The 17,902-nt window shown below is 42.2% G+C and overlaps 3 protein-coding genes across 8 annotated transcripts; all 3 read right to left on the reverse strand.

The window, feature by feature from the left end:
* Positions 1-59: 59 nt before the first annotated feature.
* Positions 60-6,285, reverse strand: ccdc28b (coiled-coil domain containing 28B). Of its 5 annotated transcripts, none has more exons than XR_012959001.1 (7): positions 5,444-6,285; positions 3,917-4,336; positions 3,159-3,328; positions 2,810-2,964; positions 2,027-2,060; positions 1,505-1,527; positions 1,272-1,362 (listed from the first exon to the last, which is right to left on the reverse strand). XR_012959001.1 is itself a non-coding variant. In XM_076107617.1 (6 exons), the coding sequence occupies exons 2-6, from the start codon at positions 4,153-4,155 to the stop codon at positions 1,236-1,238; spliced, it is 714 nt and encodes a 237-aa protein (XP_075963732.1). In that variant the 5' UTR covers positions 4,156-4,336; positions 5,444-6,285; the 3' UTR covers positions 60-1,235. The 5 variants fall into 5 exon arrangements, 3 of the variants coding, with proteins under 3 accessions (XP_075963732.1, XP_075963734.1, XP_075963735.1); XR_012959000.1 differs by having other exon boundaries at positions 1,279-1,369; XM_076107617.1 differs by lacking the exon at positions 2,027-2,060 and having other exon boundaries at positions 60-1,362.
* Positions 6,286-6,434: 149 nt separating this feature from the next.
* tmem39b (transmembrane protein 39B) lies at positions 6,435-11,455 on the reverse strand. Its single transcript, XM_076107616.1, has 9 exons — positions 11,289-11,455; positions 10,431-10,633; positions 9,048-9,267; positions 8,779-8,862; positions 8,422-8,576; positions 7,436-7,769; positions 7,166-7,353; positions 6,948-7,068; positions 6,435-6,812 (listed from the first exon to the last, which is right to left on the reverse strand). Exons 2-9 carry the CDS (start codon positions 10,559-10,561, stop codon positions 6,579-6,581), a joined length of 1,467 nt encoding a protein of 488 aa, XP_075963731.1. The 5' UTR covers positions 10,562-10,633; positions 11,289-11,455; the 3' UTR covers positions 6,435-6,578.
* Positions 11,456-12,335: 880 nt separating this feature from the next.
* On the reverse strand, positions 12,336-17,815 carry LOC142968114 (KH domain-containing, RNA-binding, signal transduction-associated protein 1-like). Of its 2 annotated transcripts, XR_012959024.1 has the most exons (11): positions 17,470-17,815; positions 16,895-17,022; positions 16,405-16,521; positions 16,160-16,306; positions 15,515-15,636; positions 15,133-15,394; positions 14,926-15,002; positions 14,783-14,844; positions 14,487-14,661; positions 12,656-12,717; positions 12,336-12,575 (listed from the first exon to the last, which is right to left on the reverse strand). XR_012959024.1 is itself a non-coding variant. In XM_076107868.1 (9 exons), exons 1-9 carry the CDS (start codon positions 17,558-17,560, stop codon positions 14,552-14,554), a joined length of 1,116 nt encoding a protein of 371 aa, XP_075963983.1. In that variant the 5' UTR covers positions 17,561-17,815; the 3' UTR covers positions 13,433-14,551. The 2 variants fall into 2 exon arrangements, 1 of the variants encoding a protein (XP_075963983.1); XM_076107868.1 differs by lacking the exons at positions 12,336-12,575; positions 12,656-12,717 and having other exon boundaries at positions 13,433-14,661.
* Between the last annotated feature and the right edge of the window lie 87 nt (positions 17,816-17,902).

Below are 17,902 nucleotides of genomic sequence, written 5' to 3' on the forward strand. Positions count from 1 at the left end.
AGGTCTAATCTTTTTAAAGGGGTAATTGAATTTTACTCAAGAAACACACATTCTGTGCCTTTTAAGTTTCCTAATTTACTTTTATTACTGAACACACAAGATTCTTCACAGGTTTTCCATTGTTTTGACAGTCAATACATAATGCTATATATATATATATCACGGTGAATTAGCCCTTTTAATGTGTACAGAACATTGCAGGCTGTAAAGGATGTTTGATGGAGTAACCAGTATATAAATGTATTATGGAACCAAATGCACCAATCACTTGACATGCTGTGATTTTTCTGATCACTCATAACTTTATTAAACTTGTCAGGAATTAAATATCATGGCCACAGTACACTGCTACCAAGTCTGGAATTAATACAACGCAAATCATTTGGTTATAAAAGTAGCTGCCATTTTGAAATTGTACTGTACAGAGACTTCTTCCAGCCGCATTAACTCTTTGAATGTGCTATCCAACAACACGGTGCCATGCATGTTACAGTAGGTCATTTTAGAGGGTAACCCTGATAAAGTACTCACAAAATCCTCCAAGTTATTCTAACCCATCAGTGTCAAATACAGTAGCTGGATTTCACTGGCAAAACATATAAATCATTTTACATGCAAGTTCATCAAACACACATTTTTGTATCCGTTCACATAGACCCTTTAAAATGTATCAAAGCCAGTATTTATTTTTTCCAGTATGAAACTCTAAAAGCAAAGCTATAAAAACAAGGTAGTGCTTTCAGAATAATAGCAAAAGTTCAAACTCCCTTTTAAAGTTGCGAGCTAACCACAGTGGTGTTGTCGACGAGTGCTAACATTTCTTAACAGAGAGGCAAACCTTCTGAAACGATGCAACAGACAAAGGCATACTGTGAAATCAACTTCATGACATTTGCTTTTGGGACGCAGCGAACTAAAGCTTACACTTGGTTTCATTTATTTTTTCCGAAATGATGCAACGAGTAACTGGAGCCAAGTTAGTTTGTGCCAAGAACATGCTAAAAACCTGGACACAACGTATTCCATCGAACAAGTGTTCAGTAAACCCTCCGATCGCTTCTTGTGCCTTAACTGAGGGGCTTATGGTTTTGGTTGAGTGTTCATTTAATGCTCTGCTGCTTCGAGTCTCTATATTGTTTCCTCCGCTTCACCGACCAAATGGAACAAAGAGCTCCTCCTCCTCGTCCTCCTCCTCCTCTTGTGGATCTTTCCCTTCTGTTACTAAGGCAGCTGGATCAATGCCATGGCAACCTGGACTGGTTAGATGTTGGGAGAAGATGAGTGTGCGGTCGCCGTCCTCCGCACCTCACTTCGTCAGGGACCAGACGTCTTGGGCAGGTCCTGGTTCTCAGCCAAGTGGAGCTTTTGTCTGAACACATTAAGGATTCACACAGACAAACACTGAAGTAAAAATTGATTATTTAAAACCAGTGTCTGCGCCTGGACTGCTGGGTGATTCCCATAAAAACAGCAAAAACAGTGATTGAATGGAGGAAAAGGATACATCGAGGTGCTGAGCTCCTCCAGCTGCAGGAACAAATGGAAGAAAAGTGTGAGAGGTGTAATGGAAATAGAAACAGACAAGATTAGAACACGGTGTGGTAGTACAGGGGACTAATCACCAACTGATCATATTACATAACAGCCTGTGTGTGTGTGACGTCAATATTTGAGTCACACCGTGTGGTTTACAACTGGTCAACTTCCCTTCTTATCCACACAAAATAGAGTCACTTCACAGCCCGTCTGCTCCGAGGCACAGTTCTCCTCCGCCACCGCAGCCAGCAAGTATTCCTGGCAGCAGTGTCTGCAGCGAGCTGAAGGCTTGTTCTCACTTCCCTCACACATCGCACTGCAACTTCCCCTCAGCAAACATACCGGCCTCAGGCGGGGGCAACCAGCGCCACACAACACGCTAACAATAGAAATGCTTTCAAGGCATTCTTGGACGACACTCAGCTGTTTGTGCTGGATAGTAATCCACATTTAACACATAGAAGACACTCAGCAGAGCATTCTGACTCACGTCAGACGGGCAGATGTGCTTTAATGGCTCACAGCTGTGAAGAGTGAAAGGAAGACAAGATAGGTTTGGTTCTTGCGGTGTGTCATCACCGTGACTCGTTAACACGGCACAGATGTGATAAATGCCTCTTAAAAGAACAAAAGAAAAGAAAGCATATTTTCACTACCCCTGATGGAATATTCAATGACGGTTAATAACTGAAGTGCTCCCATGACATAATCACGTCATTTTCTCCAGGTTTTTATTATATTATTGTTTTTGAAGGGTAAATAAAGTGTTTTGGCCAGAGTTGAGAATAAAAACTAAATGTGTGGAACAAGCTGGGACATGCCCAGATGTTCTATGTCTGAAACACACTTATTAAAATAAATCAAAGTGCATTTAAGAAATGGGACATAAGGTTTTAAAATAAGAGATTTACTGATGTATAGAAGTCAAAAACTGAGAATTAACCTAATGGAGGGTTTGATTATTTCTTTAACTTAAAATATCTCTGAAATAGTGAAATCATTTGTTTATGTTTAAATATTTTACTCCACAGCCTCCAGTTTGTGAAACCAACTAAACCAGAGCAGACTGTCAGAGTAGAGTTTTAGTGTCACGTGATGTTGTTTCAGTGACGCGACCACCACGGCAGAGAGAGAGGATAATGTAACACGCGATGTATTGTAATTTAGGGGGTAGTTTTGGCATGCAAAAATGTGCAATTTAAAATAAATGTGTAGAGTATTAAAAATGCAAACACAGATGAGCATGACCTTTGCTGCTGTGGTCTGTGCTTACGTTACAGAGCAGGTGCTCCAGGTTGTGGTCGGAGGCACACTTCCTCTGGTCCTCTGAGAGCTCCTCCACGTGGCTGTCCAGGCTGAAGTGCAGTCGTGCCAGCTTCTCCTGCATCTCACGCACATGCTCCAGCTGCTCAAAGGAGCACACCTTTCCTAGAAAACCAGTAACCGTGTAACTTTTCTCTTTTGCAGGAGGATTACAGCAAAGTCTTGAGTATTTCCATGGCAACAGAAGTGTAAAAATAGCCCCACAACTATCTGATTTCAGTTCACTTTTTCAACTGGCTTTATTTTCCGGCCGTAACAGAATATTCCCTCGGTGGCCTCTCTAATCGAGGTCGTCTTACCGAAAGCCTGCAGTTTGCCCGAGTGGAAGTCGTTGAGGAGGTTGAGGAGGCCTCCCTCCATCTCTCTCACGTCTGAGACGTCTGTGAGGAACGAGTGCTGCAGGGGGGAAGACTGCACTACTCTACTGGGCCCTGCAGGCTGGGGGGCCCGGGGCTTCTCCTTGTGGGGCCTGAAGACAAACAAACAAACAGAAACATCACGCGCATACCTAATCTGTTCTTGTAAATCACTATCCTGCCTTCAATCGACTCGTCGCATGCAAACAGTGCTTTCGCAATATCACTGTGTAACAGACATTACCGAGTCAGTCTGCTGCTGTTCTGACTCTGTTGCAATGGGCTTAACGTTACAGCTCAATGCACCACAGCTATTTGATTTAAATTTGATTCAGTTTGTTTAGCATTTAGCATCTTAGCAAAATGCTAAACATTTGTTTTGCAATCAATATTATACAATAAATGCCAGTTGTTCAGCAAAAGATATAGTCACGCTTTCAAAACAAATTCTTTCCGACGTGATATTAAATATTACTAAAATGGACGTTCCCCTGTATTTTTAAACGTCAATGCAAAGCGAGTGTAGTGTATCTATTTCCAAGGCACTTTAAAGACAACGCACACTTTTTCTACTACACTCAGATGTAGCATTAACTACTTCAGTCAGTTATCCGTTTATGGATGAGATGATGGGACATTAAAAGGCAAAGAACATGTGCAGCAGCTGTTCATAACTACTATTGGCTCTCTACAACACAAACCTGGTGGTCTTCGGTGGCGCTACGACGGTGAACACCTCTTTGGGCTGTCCTGCAGCTCCTATGGACCGCTTAAACTTGCCTCTGTTCTTGGGGGAGGGGGGCTGCGGCAGGCCGAGAGAGAAGGTGGCACTTTTGCTGGCAGGCAGGACGGAGACTTTGCGGGGGTTGACGGGGGGAGGAGGGGGCTGGGGGAGGGTCACCTTTGGGCTCCGCTTCTTGCGTTTGTCTTCCATTATCATTTATCTTTGAAGTGAAGCACTCTGGGGGGAGATGAGGGGGGAACTGCCTGGCTGGCGTACAGGACGTCCTGAAGCAAACCAAAAGGTAGGACGTTGAAAACCTGCAGTCTTCCCCCTCCCTGAGAAAAGGGCTCCGTGGAGACTGAGCCAAAATGAGTGCTGCAGCTGAGGATTCTCCACTCTGCAAAAAAAAAAAAAAAAAAGCATTTAGTTTACCAGCATCCCTAGGTCATCACAACAATACACATGTCACAGACTAATCTAAATCATCAGTGTTAGCGGGCTGCTACAGTGAGGAAGATTATGTGATTGCATTTAGAGGACATTTTCAAATGGAAGCAATTTTCTGACTTTTTTTTTTTTTTTTTGCATAATGCTTCCCTGGTGTAAAAAGAGAGTGAAACAGTGGCCTAGAAAGATATATTTAGAGCAGCCTCCAAGTGGAAATAGCTCAGAGAAGATGTGTGAACCGAAGGACACCTATTTCCAATTATTATTCCAGACAAACAAACCGATTGTATGCTACAAAAACCATCAAGAAATCCAAACGAGCTACACTGCAGAGGCTTTGTTTTTATCTTCACTACAGATAAATGCACAGATAGGTAACATGAATCCTTAGAGGAGCATACAGCTTTCAGACTAATGGCTGAAGGAGAAAATCAATATACTGCATTATTATTGAGATCTCCCACTAGGATAGTAGAGTTTAAAGGTCATACCCTCATCTAGCTACACCCAGTTTGTGACCAGAAAAAAACAAACATTTTACAAGCTGAAGTGGCCCAAGTAAATGCAATAGCCCTGCAATAAATGTATATATTTTACTATAAGACTGTTGGATTACAATGGTCTCTCGTCTGAGGTTCACTTATATGTGTAGTATTGTATATTTGGCTCATTGATATCAGTACCTACTGCAGTAGAGTGGTTGTTTATTGTTATCAACAGCCACAGTGAGTGCATTAATGTCACTGTGGTGTCGGCACTGGGCCTAAATATCGCTTCATGCTATTACAATGTGATGAAATAACTGTTATAATAGCAGTTATCTGCCTCCGTTCAGAGTAACGTTAGAATCCAAAGATGGCCACTACAGTAAAACACAATGGCAACTTTACACGCTTATCGACATCCTTATTTACTTGGATTGTATTAACCCTGTAGAAAAACTGCTTTCACAACAACATGTAGACCGCGGGTTGCTACACTATATTGTTGAATTCAGCGAGAGAGAAGACGTGTAAACAGATATTTATCATCTACGAGTGACACAAACACGACTTACCGAATCAATTACGCATCAGAAAGCAAACCGGCTGAGCGAAGCGTCAAATTTCTCCTCCCGCCATTTAAAAAAACGTCTAAGTAGACCTCACGTGAACTAATCTTTATAAACCACAGTTTAGCTGCTGAATTCTGCCCGCTGTAGCACAGGTGTATATATATTATAATCACTGGTCCAATGTAAAGCGCGACATCGATGCGCTCGTCTCGTGCGGAGCTGTTGTGTTGTTTCCGTCTTAAAGGGACAGTCCTCTCCTCTGTGTGTGTGTGTGACAGTTAGTATCACTGTTTACTCTTCGTGTCATACAGGTGCGACGAACATCCTGCCAAGGTGCTGAATGAATCAGCTGATGATACAAATATATTTTTTCTGTCATAGCCTGGTGGGTTTGCCATTGTAGTTACTCGGCAACTGAAGATATGCACTCAGGCCACATGGCGGCGCCATTGTTCCCCATCTTCCTCTACGATCCTCTCTCTCTCAGTGACCTCTTGAAACTCCTCTACCTCCATTAGTGTTTTATTCTTATATGCATACACTTCTGTCAGCTAATGGTGGAAAAAGTAGCTTACTCTTATATTTTACTTAAGTAAAAGTAGCAATACCACAGTGTAAAAATATACTCAAAATATACTTAAATTACCAAAAGTAAAAGTGCTCTGTCTGCAGAATGGCCTATTTCATATATATCATATCACTGGATTATGATTAGTGACACATTAATGTGTAAGCATCACTAATGATGCAGCTAGTAAAGGTGGAGCTAAAAAGGCCGTTGTAATCTGTACAGCATACAACACCCTCCATCCCCACACTCTCAGCTCGGATAAGATAAGAAAAACTTTAATGGGGGAAAAAAAGGAAAGAAACTTATAAGTGCAACCTGTCAATTGAAATTTCCACCTATTGGCTGAGAAATAGTTCAAATTTTGGGTTTAATCTTTTCAGGCCCAGAGGTTTCATGTGGTCAGAATGAAAACTAAAGCAAACCTTTAAAGTAATACAAAAATATGTCTTTTAATTATGGCGGATCAGAACAAAAACGTGACACAAAATGCAGTTTGTAGAAAAAATACAGAGCTCTTAGGCATGTTTTTGTTGTTCCAACGTGAATGCGAACAATAACGAGTCAAATCTAACTGACTTTCTGGTCTGATGAGCTGTTTGAGTACGAGTATGCCTTTCCTAGGACGATTCTGTCTCTGAGCAGCTTGAAGAAGGCGTAGTAGTTGCTGAAGAGAATCAGAGCCAGTGATATCGTCTGATGCCACTTTTCTGAACATATCAACGAGTAGAGCTGGTAGAATATCATGGCACCTTCCAGGATGATGAGTATGTTCAATATTCGTAAAGGCTTGTTAAAGAAGAACTGAGGGGAGGGAAAGTGACAGGATGCAGTCATCAGATAAAGTATGTGCAAGTTGCTGCCTTTTTTTTTTTTTTTTTTACAAAACAGGCAGTACAGGAAATCTCTAGTGTCTAGTGTTCATTTGGGAATACTCACATAGAAGCGATAATGGGATACGTCTGACGGAACTGCAACATTATAGTGACCCATGGCCTTGTAGACGTTTTTATTGTGTTTCACCAGGACTCCCTGGGGCCACATGTACTCTTCTGTCCATCTGGGCAAAGAGAGACAGCAGATTGGGATTAGGACTTGAATCAAATTAGTCCCTAAATGGACCTAGAGCCCAGTGATACACCGTGAGTGGTACATACATGTGCTGAAGAACATTGGAGCAGAGCGAGGGGTCTACTTTCTGCCAGCAGCCCAGGTGAGCTGCAGCCTTGTGAAGCAGGTCGCAGTATCGCGGTGGCAACAGGTGCCTCATGAGGATGACCGACGTACTGACTGACACCAGGATGAACAGCTCACAAGACCAGCGCTTGTCCACGTACTGTGTACTCTGAGAGAAAATATACAGGCGAGGACAAAATAAATAAAAGACAAGTGATATTAAAGAAGTTACAATTAAGACAGTTTCTTACCTTGACAAACCAGACAGGAACGAAGGCCACATAGTAAGCACTGAGCATCGAGCTGACCAGCACCTCCTTCATCCTCCAGTTGAAGTCCATCTTCAGGTACTCCACCTCCTTGCGGATGAGATCCGGGGAGAGGCAGCAGGCGTGAGTCGGCATGGCCTGGACGCCGTACAGCTGGCTGGTGTGCTGCTTCCACGTCTCCTTGAGCACAGTCAAGTAGTCCCTGCCCCGGACCACGCTGCCCACCTCCTTGGAGCCGATGCTGGCAACGGGGGAGAGCAGACCTGCTCGCCGGAAGTCACAGCTCAGCCGGAAGAATGGAATATACATCCCGAATCTGTGAGGAAAAACAACAGCTTACTTTTATCAATACCTGACGCCTTGCGTCCACACAGCCAGGGTGGTTGAGTTTGTGACACGACAGTCTGCACTGATGTTAAAAAAACAAATATGGCGCCAAATATCTTCGTGGCTTCAGTTAAAATCTACATAATACCACATCATGAAACTTGAAATGCTAAGCACACTCATGCTGCAGAGACACCATGGACAACAGCATCCAAACATCATATTATTAATATTCAATAAACCGGATGTTACAATGCAATGTTTCAATTGAAGCTCTTCACTAGAGTGCTTAAGAGACAACAAGCACCAACAATCATTCAATTTTCAGTTCAGACTACTTTTAAGTTAGCCCAATTTTTTTTTTTGCCAACCATATATATACAGCTTGTTTCAACAAAAACTGTTTCAAACACATTTGATATCCGGCTGTATCCAATCTAGCTCACGAAAGATGGGAAAAATATGAGCGCAAACACATCAGCAGGAACCAAAACAACTGAAGCTGGTGAACACAAACTATGAAATACATGCAAGTGCATTGAAACTTTTTTTTTTTAAATGCGTGTGGAAAACATGGTACCACCAAAAATATTTTCTGTCAAACGAGTACGACCCTCTTTGTTCTCCTTGAGTACACTCACGGGTAGCAGAGGAAGAGCAAGCTGAGGACAGAGTACGTCCTGAAGAGGTAAATAAGGGAGCGGCACAGGCTCCAGCCCGTCAGCGTGAGCACAGCAAACCGAGCCGTCACCAGAAAGATCGAATGAGGGAAGGATAGTTTCCCGCTCTGTGACGCCTGGGGGGGACACAGAACAGTCGCAATAATACAACTTTGCCATTAGATTAATATTCAACACAGAACATAATCAAAGAGAAAAAAGCACAGTGCAGGACTCATTTGCATCAAATGCAGTGATATGACTTCATATTTGAATGTGTAGCAACACGTGTGAGGGCTAAATTCTGAAAAAGGTAGAAGCCAAAAAGTCAACTCTTACCTCTTTAACAATTGCTGCAATTAACCTCCTTGCCAGTATGATGACTATGAACACCAGCATGTTATAATCAATAAGGTGAAAGTTCTGTGAATAATAAGATGGATTCAGGATTATTCCTCCCACTTACATTATTTTGTCAACAATAATAAGCACAGCCTAAAAATACCAGTTCAGGCTACCAGCAAGATATGCAAATTTCAAAATAGAGATACAGTAATCTACGAAAATAAACATGATCGTGAGTCAACAGCTGACCACTGAGTGCTCACCAGTGATGTGTGTGAGGGAGGGTGTGATGGAGGGTACCACCACACAGTCTTGTAGATGTTGACGTAATGGACAAAGAGGGCAATGAGGTGGCAGAAGAAAAGATGGAGCTCGAATAGCACGTTACGATCCATGGACAACTCCGGGATCTTACAGTGCTTCAGAGGAATGACCGTCTGCGCAGCCAGCGGGGGGTTGGACATGCATGTCCCCGAGCCATTCCTGCAGACCAAACACAGCCGTTTTATTATGACGCGTGTATCACTCTGTGGCAATATGGGACAACTGGAGTAGGACACATCCGTGTCATAGGGGTACATCCCAAGTCTCTTATTTGTCATTTCCTCGCTTGAACCAGAAGTTGTTCTGCTCCGCCATATTGACGGCCGTCCCAAAGCTGTTATTTCTGCTCTGAGGAGCGAGGAGGGATCTCCGAGGAGCCATGAGCGAGGACGCAGGTGAACAGCCTTCCAGGAAGTTGTTTTATCGGCTGACACGCCCCCTCATTGTTCACCAGTTATGTGATTGGACTGATCTGATTTTTCTAAATATCACTGGAGTTTCATACCAGAGTGAAGACAGATCAGAGATTAAACTCTAGTTTTATATTTGATTAGTTTTCTGATTCATCTGGTTTAAATGTGTTTATTGTAGACTGAACAACAAAAGGACCACAAACAACTTTCTTAATTTATTAGAAAGATTTGTCTTTTCATGATTAGATATTTCCCTCAATAACTTTTATTATGGATACAATTAAAGTCAGAGAGAGCTGGAGAGACAAAACGAGGGTTTGATGAGTTTTATAATTTCAAACATGGAGCCTAATAAATGAATTCCAGTATTCAAGAGAACCCATAATCATATTCTGGGTTATTTAATAATGACGTCACAATCAGAATTTAAAAAAACGTACAGACGCAAATAATTCATGAATAAGACAAATGCATTCTGCCGGTAGAAATCGATCCTGTGCTTATAAACAGAACACAGTTTGTTAAACAGGTAACAGAGAGAAAACATCTACAGTGATGATTACTGTGTGTCTTTATTAGTATTATTAGTTACTATTATTAAGTACAGTGATCATGTGTACAGACACAAACTTCTCTCCAGCTGTTAAAGCAGACTGACAGCTGATACAGCTGTGATCAGACCCCCCTTCATCAGAAACAGACGTCACTTCACGTGACGATACAAAGGAAAGGACGTCTTTCCTTGGGAGGAACTAAGACGCAAGTGAGGGAAACGGGGATGCAATTAAGAGACTTGGGATGTACCCATAGTTCATTCCTGCAGCCCAGATGAGGGGCAGTCTGTCAAGACTCCCATGTTCATCTCTTAACTCTCTGTGTGTGTTGAAGCAGCGGTATATCAGAGCTCACCTTGTCCGGGATCGCACCCCTGTGACCGGAGAGCTGGTTGAGTGGTTGCCGTTGCTGACCGAGCCTGGTTCATTGCTTAGTGGAGGTCTGCAGTACGTGGTACGGTTCGCCCCTCTCCTTCCACCAGCCATCGCAGACACACCCACGGCTCACTTCTCCCAGCTATGCGACCGGTTTTATGATTCGTCTCCTTGTGTTTTAATCTGTTTACAAGGAAGCGGATCACTGTGACTGAGAAGGCCGATCTAGAATGTCAAAATATGTAGTCATATGTATTGACTAATGGGTGTAAAATGATTTAAATGAGCCTGTGATATGTATCAGCTAGTAATGAAGTTAATAATAATAAGTTGCTCAGTGATTGGATTAGTCACAGGGCTGACAATAAGGAGTGGTGCACAGAGTCATAACAACCATTTCATAAATCACATATCTGCAAGTTTAAGGCTTTACGGCAAATCAAAGCACGTGCACAGTCCTATAGATCTGCAAGAATAATCTCCCTCGCAAACACACATGATTAGCTGGCGTTGAACAAGTTTGAGATAGCTGCATAGCATCTTTGTATATGCTGCAAGTTGTTTTATTGCGGAAGCTGACATTACAAGCTAGCTAAGAAGCAACTTAATGTGCTCTCTCCCCGGGCATATATTTAACGAGAGCCGCTTCGGTGCGACACATGAGGCAGAGGGCGAAACCAACGTGGACCCATTCAAAGAGCGACGGACTCCGATCTGTCCGCCAAGACCATGCTTGATTAAATACAAAGATTGAGGCCTAGGCTAGCAGAGTCTCTGAGCAGCTAGCTAGCTCCTAAACAACCTACCGAACAGGCGAGACAAGTGAAGGTAAGCTTACCAGTGGCAGGCTCCGTTATCTGCGCTAGAAGCTGCTCTGTGGCATAAACAAGTTAAACGCAGTAAATTTTCAAAATATTAATTGAAATACTGGCGTGTTTTCCATTGAAATCAGCGAAGACAGTCATTGTTGATGTGAAACTAGCCGCTGATATATGGGGGCGCGGAAATGTTAGCGACCTATGGAGAGTCATTTAAAGGGACAGTACACCGATAATCAGGCAGTCAGAGAGGTAGAGCAATGTATTTTGATGATAGGTAATATACTTACATGTATATACAACTTTAGGATCATAACAGTACGTTTTTACGTATTGGGGCTGTTGCAACTATGTTATCGCTATAGATCCTCTTTGAATTGGATATATACTGTGTCTATACTATTCTGCTTGTGATGTATTAGCAAGTTGGTTTGATGAAACTTGTTTACATGATTGTAGAAAAAATATATATATTTTTTGTGAATTTGTATTATTGACTGACTTTTGCTTACAATTGGCCAACATAAGATATGACTAAAACATGCACAAGCTGGGAAAGGCATGTGGAATTGAATATTTGCAGAATTGTTTTGGGCCACATTTAAATGTAGAAATACTTATTTTTAACCATCACTGGTGCCAAAAGTGCACCAACAAAGGCTACAGGCTTCTCCTACTCCAGCACTAGACCCACCACAAGCTCAGGTATGGGAACCGGTTACCAAGACCTTGTGTTTAAGTTATTTCCTGATGTACAGTATGTAAAATACAGCATTGTCCGTTGTACGAAACACCTCACTTTATTGCAGTTCATCTGTGTGGATCTGTTAAATAGACTTTCCATGGACTGTAAGCTGCTAGTCAGCTTGGGTCTTCAAATGGCATAGTTGGGAAAGATCTACAGCAGTTTCTTTGGTAAATCTCACTTGTTGCATGTGAAAAGTGACAGTTAAGTCCAAACCAAACACAGTAAATATGCATCATGCATATATAATATGATATAAGACATGTCAATGTATTTTAAGCTATCCTTTTCTTATTAAAACACATACAATTAAACAGGAAACACAATTTACAATAAAAAAAAAAAACCTTTATTTTTTCATAAAAAGGCAGTTCAAATGTCTGGTGTAAAAATAATGTAAATCTGGACACATTCAATAAAAACATTCCACATGATCAACGATCACTTCCTCACGAAAAGTATAAAAAACTACAAATCCCTTGAGGGGTTAGTATTGACAAAGAAGCAGCCAGCCTCAGAGACACAGCAAGGCCTCTGCTCTTTCCAGGGACTTTCAACGGACCTGTTAAAGACAGAGAAGATTTTAACCTCAGCAGCAGAATTCAAAGGCCAACACTTGCATGCAATCTCTTTTCAACTGACCATGAAAGCCCGGTAAACTGGAGTTCAATGTGTCAACTGCACCTACACAGTTTTCTGACAACCTAAGAAGAGAAACAGAAATGAGATCTCGGACACACCAGGGACTTCATGCACAGTAAATAACACACATGCAAAACTAACTTTATACTAAAAAAGTATCATGCAACTCAAGCTGAAAGGTTTTGTCCACCAATGGGAAGTTTTAACGCTTTGAGTGCAACTACTAATTTTCATTAATCTACATTCTACAGAAATTATCAAGATGGAAATTGTTAAGTATTGAGTGAAATGAATGGACCATTATTGGTTTTATTTGAGCAAGAGTTGCATCACAACCATTTCTGATTGTTTTGTACGGCTTATTTTGCTCGGAAATAACTACAGATAGCATAATTTTGTACTTCAATGTTTTGGATATGTTTTGGATGACTTTCATTACTTGATGTTTTGCACAGAAAACAAAACAAAACAAAAACTCTAACAAATGAGTGTTGGGGTTAGTTTTACCTTCTTGTGGCGATCTTTAGGCTTTTAGAATCCTCTCCTCTGCGATTTTTTTCTTTTATAAAAACCAGCCAGCATGACTTTGCATCAAAGTCAAGTAAGATCCCTGCAAGCTTGATTTGAAATACTGTTGAAATTCAGTTACTTCAAGTGGCTGAAGATACATTGCTCTCTTGAGAGCTTGAATAGATACACTAACGGAAGGTTAATGACAATCCACGTTCAAGCACTACATCATTCTCAATTCAAACATGTATTTGGCAGCACATTACCTCAAGGAATGATGAGCTTTATTTATTATTTTTTTCGAAGGCGACATTACAAGTGTCATTTAGATAAGTTTTGAAAACAGACGAAGAGGATAAACTCAAAGTCATAACACTGCTTTTGTTTTTTTTTTGTCAGGCTAACGTGTATACATACAGCTTATTCAGCGTTGTTGAGAAACCACTGAGGACCACTTTCACAAACGGAAGGCATTCCTTTGGTACAACAAAGGCAAAATACCATGTTTAGTTTGATTAAAAAGAAACTAGAAACTTTATTGAAACACGCACTGCAGAAAAACATTTGGGGATATATTTAGTATCCTATTTAGCCAAAGGTACACAGGCATTATGCATTTTGGAGACGGTACGGCTTAAAGCATACACAGTTGTCCTAAGGTTATGTACAAAATATTGAGTTGGCTGCTGCCTTCCTCTCACACAGTAAGGATTGTTAATCCTTCAAGCTTTACAAGAATAAGTCGATCAGCGTTGATTTCGCAAGTAATAGTCCGGACAGATCACAATAAATCAATTGTAAAGTGGGGCAAGAATAGAAGCATTTTTCTTGGCCAAATGGATTTCAATAGTATTTTAGGATACCCTATCACTTCACACAGACTAGATTTGTATTGTAGTATGAACAAATATAAGAGAAGACTTTTTGCAAACGGCTCAGGGCTGTATTGAGTTTGTGACTAACGCCGTTATAGTGAAGTTACATTGAGGCATTGTGAATCATTTTTGTCCAGTCATGAAGGACTTTTAGAATGCAGCCTACGTGAGAAGAATTTATCGCCACAGTCACATTTTGTTCAGATGCAATTAACTTAAACGATAAATCATTAAAATGTTACTCGTTTCTTTGTTAGGGTTATGTCACTAGGACCTGTCAACTACGCAACTGAAACAAACATTAAATGGAAACAGGTAAACAACGAAAAAACCCGTCTTCATGTTTCTCCTCTGGCACTCTATGATACATCCAACAAAACGTCTACCGAGTTTTAAAAAAATAAAATAAACCATAAAAAAAGGGGAACAAACGAGAGGGAAATTACTTTTGAAAAGTTCAGTGAGTTACAATCGGAGACAGTTGCCATAGCAACTCTCTACCAGTAGCCGTTCAGTATCTTCCGTAGGGATGCTCTCTATACGTTCCCTTCGACTGCCTGGGAGCGGCGGTCTTGCCTCCAGCCCCGGAGCTGGACCATGAGTTGTCCCACTCATCTTGAGCTACAGAGACAGAAAGGAGAAACACAGGAACAAGTCATTAGTTAGACAGGAGGTCCAATTAGTGCTCCACAAGCGTCCTCTGTGTGTGTGTGTGTGTATGTGCTACAAATTATTATCTTACCATAGGGCTCATATGGGGTTTCCTGGGCCTCTCCGTGTCCATAGTCATAATATTCAGTATCCCTGTGGGCAGTAAAAAAAAGTGTAAGTATAGTACTCTTCCAATTGACAGTAAGATTCAGCAGGCAGGTCATTTTGACTTACGCAGGTGCAGGTTGCTGGTTGTAATAATTGTCATATCCCTCATAGGCAGGCTCTGCATACTGCTCTTCATAGGAAGGCTAAAATGACAACAAATTTATTTAGACAATGTCAAGCGTGTCTCAACTATTGCAACCAAAGGACAGATCACCACGGTCTCGCAAGAGACAAGTCGCGTGAAAAGAAGAAACCAGGACGTAAGCCACTTACATAGTCCTCGTAGCCATCGGATTTGGACTGTGATGCTGAGGGAGGACCCTGGTGGGACATGGCTGCAGAGGGGAGCATCCTTGGAGCCCCTGCTGCAGGTGGTCTAGAGCGGGGAGCCGAGCCTCCTCTATTAGGAGCAGACGGTGGTCCACCCCTACCTGATGGTGCACCCCTATGACCGTTGCCACGCCCTAATCCTCCCCCCCGGGGGCCGCCACCCCGCATTGCTCCTCGGGGAGCCCCGCGTGGCATCCCTCGCCCCCTGTGGACAGTTAACCAGGTTGTAAAATGTGATTAACAGAAAATGTATCCTTAAAACTAGCAGTAATTTCACTGGTTAAAAATAATAATTATTGTTATAGTCATGAAATCAGGCTCCTACCGTGGTCCTCCAGCACCAGGTGGTCCACCCCTGCCCCTGCCGAGGTGACCACCTCGCCCCCTGGGACAATCCTGGGATCCATTCAGGAAGTTAGGATCCATGTACTCGTGCTCTCCGGGCTCCTACAGACGAGACCAAAACAGTCAGTTTGCTTGTCATTTTCACAGGACAGCCGGGGGGCGACAGTGACAACACAAGCAGTTCTACTTTCCTCAAACCTGCGGTCATCATTTACTTATATCGTACTTTACTACGGTATTATTGTCTAATGCGATATAGGGGACCAAAAGAGGACTTCAAGGGTTTTCAGTTTTTGAACCGAAAACAGATTCAAAATAACATCAATTAAATGACAGAGATAGTTTGTAAATGCAACCGTGTGCATATGTAGTCATAAACAAATGAGTCGCTGCATTTCAGTGTCTGGGAAAGCACAGCGCACACCGAATAACTAATGACAATAAATGTTGATGCATATTGAATAACGCATGGTTATTTTTCCATATTTAATGATACTAATTTTTGGGGTAAGGCATACCTTTAAAAAAACAAAAAGATTAATTCAAAGAAGATCTGTCAAGATGAACTGGAATGCCAATGTTAAGCACTAAAACGTTTCTGTAAAACATTCCCCAGGGCACATACCGGGATAAGGAACTTCTTGACCTCCTCCATAGCATGAGCCATGCGCATGTAGGCTTCTGGTATGGGTGCCATCACCTCAATGAACACATGCAGCTCCATGGACAGGTGAGCGTATTTGGCCTCACCGCCCTTCCTCAACTCTTCCTCCTGAAAACAAACAAAAATGTAAATTATGATTAACATACAAAACAATAATACCAGTTATCCTTTGAATAGTGCAGCTAGGAAAACGTTTCTACAAATACCTTATTCTTGTCTCTCATGGAACCTTTCCCCAGAACTGAAATCTTTGCACCAGTCTCTTCCTGGAGTCTCTTGATTGTGCTGCCCTGTGGTCCCAGAAGCTTACCAACAAAGTTCACCTGTAGGGAATGGTCCAATTTAATTGCAGCCTTGCATTATATTATCAGCAACAAAGAGACAGATTATATACACAACAGGTAGTACAGCCCATTCTTAAATAAAATCAGGGCACGGTCAACTCAGTCCTTACTCTAAATCTGCATTATTAGAATACTGCAAAATTGATCATGCAGAAAAACAAAGATTAGTACACAGAGCTCATGACTTGATTAATACTGGGACATCCCAGTTGGAAGAAGAGAAGGTGCCTTTAATCAGATGCAGGATTAAAACATTTTTTAATCTAACCTCCAATGGGCCAGTTCACTAAACACAGCATCCACAGCAGTGGATGGAGAGCATTAACTGAGAACGCATAAATTAAACGCTTACCCTGGGATACTGCTTGGTAGGAATGAGTACCCGCTCTTTCAGTTTGAGATTCTTGGTGGCGAACAGGTCCAGGTATGTTTCCTTCTCTGGCTCTTTCTTGGTCTCACCTTTCCCAATCCTCTCAATCTCTGCACGCGAGAAGGGGAAAACAACGTTTTTAAGCATGTGGAATTCACAGGTTCAATGACCAACTCGCGATAAATGCCAAAAACATGATGCATAGCAATGACATTTAGTGCCAATTAAAGTGCTTTTGTCTATTGCATGAGCCGTAATATATTAAGCGCCGTGCAAAAATGAGTCGATGGTATGAACGATCAACACCGATTATTTCATTCACAAAAACAACATTTATAACGTTAGTCTTTTTGAAGAAAGATTATTTCCGTTAAAATAAGAAAAACACGGTACATTTTCAACTGAGACAGCTTGACCCACATCGCTAACAACCACGTGTTCATAACGCCATTGTTCAGGCCTGCACCGGCCGCTCGTTTAAGAAAAAAAGATGCTAGGCCTCGCGCCATACTGCCGTTCGTCTGTATTCGCCTCTACACGGTGGCGGTCACATTTACCTGCAGAAATAAGCTTCATTGCGTGCGTGAACGACTGGTCCAAGCTGTCTTTTTCGGCCTGGAGCTCCGGAAGGTATTTAGAGTCTTCCATTTTGATTTTCCTTTGTGGGCTTGACTGCACGGCGGACCCAAAATTGAACGCTTGGCTCGTAGCAACACACTACTCCGGCCAGATTAAAGAGCGATGCCCTGCTACGTTCGTTCGACACCGGAGACCCGGTAGAAACACGTTGCACAATAAGTGGTCGAGTTGCAGAACGACCACGGTATCTTTCCTTTGCACGTCGCGCGGCTCTCTTCAATGGACAAAGGAGCAATGGCGCAGCTGCATTTCAGTGCAGTGGGAGGAGGAAGATGCGCGAGAGGAGGTGATGACGTCACCGCCAGAGCGCACCAAGGTAATCGGGAGGGAAAGGCAACAGGGGGCGTGGTC

Source organism: Anarhichas minor, unplaced genomic scaffold, assembly GCF_050575085.1.
Source record: "Anarhichas minor isolate MPS153535 unplaced genomic scaffold, ASM5057508v1 ptg000040l, whole genome shotgun sequence".
Taxonomy (NCBI): Eukaryota; Metazoa; Chordata; class Actinopteri; order Perciformes; family Anarhichadidae; genus Anarhichas; species Anarhichas minor.

Excerpts from the sequence above, each read along its gene's own strand:
- ccdc28b (XM_076107617.1), bottom strand. The coding sequence starts at position 4,155 with ATGATAATGGAAGACAAACGCAAGAAGCGGAGCCCAAAGGTGACCCTC. Across the intron at positions 2,965-3,158 it reads GGGCAAACTGCAGGCTTTCG|GAAAGGTGTGCTCCTTTGAG; the intron begins GTAAGACGACCT and ends CTGGTTTTCTAG. Across the intron at positions 1,528-2,809 it reads TGGAGCACCTGCTCTGTAAC|CTGGAGGAGCTCAGCACCTC; the intron begins GTAAGCACAGAC and ends TTGTTCCTGCAG.
- tmem39b (XM_076107616.1), bottom strand. The coding sequence starts at position 10,561 with ATGGCTGGTGGAAGGAGAGGGGCGAACCGTACCACGTACTGCAGACCT. Across the intron at positions 8,863-9,047 it reads CTCCCTCACACACATCACTG|AACTTTCACCTTATTGATTA; the intron begins GTGAGCACTCAG and ends TATTATTCACAG. Across the intron at positions 7,770-8,421 it reads TTGCTCTTCCTCTGCTACCC|ATTCGGGATGTATATTCCAT; the intron begins GTGAGTGTACTC and ends TTTTCCTCACAG.
- LOC142968114 (XM_076107868.1), bottom strand. The coding sequence starts at position 17,560 with ATGGAAGACTCTAAATACCTTCCGGAGCTCCAGGCCGAAAAAGACAGC. Across the intron at positions 16,522-16,894 it reads CTACCAAGCAGTATCCCAGG|GTGAACTTTGTTGGTAAGCT; the intron begins GTAAGCGTTTAA and ends CATTCCCTACAG. Across the intron at positions 14,662-14,782 it reads AACCCCATATGAGCCCTATG|CTCAAGATGAGTGGGACAAC; the intron begins GTAAGATAATAA and ends CTGTCTCTGTAG.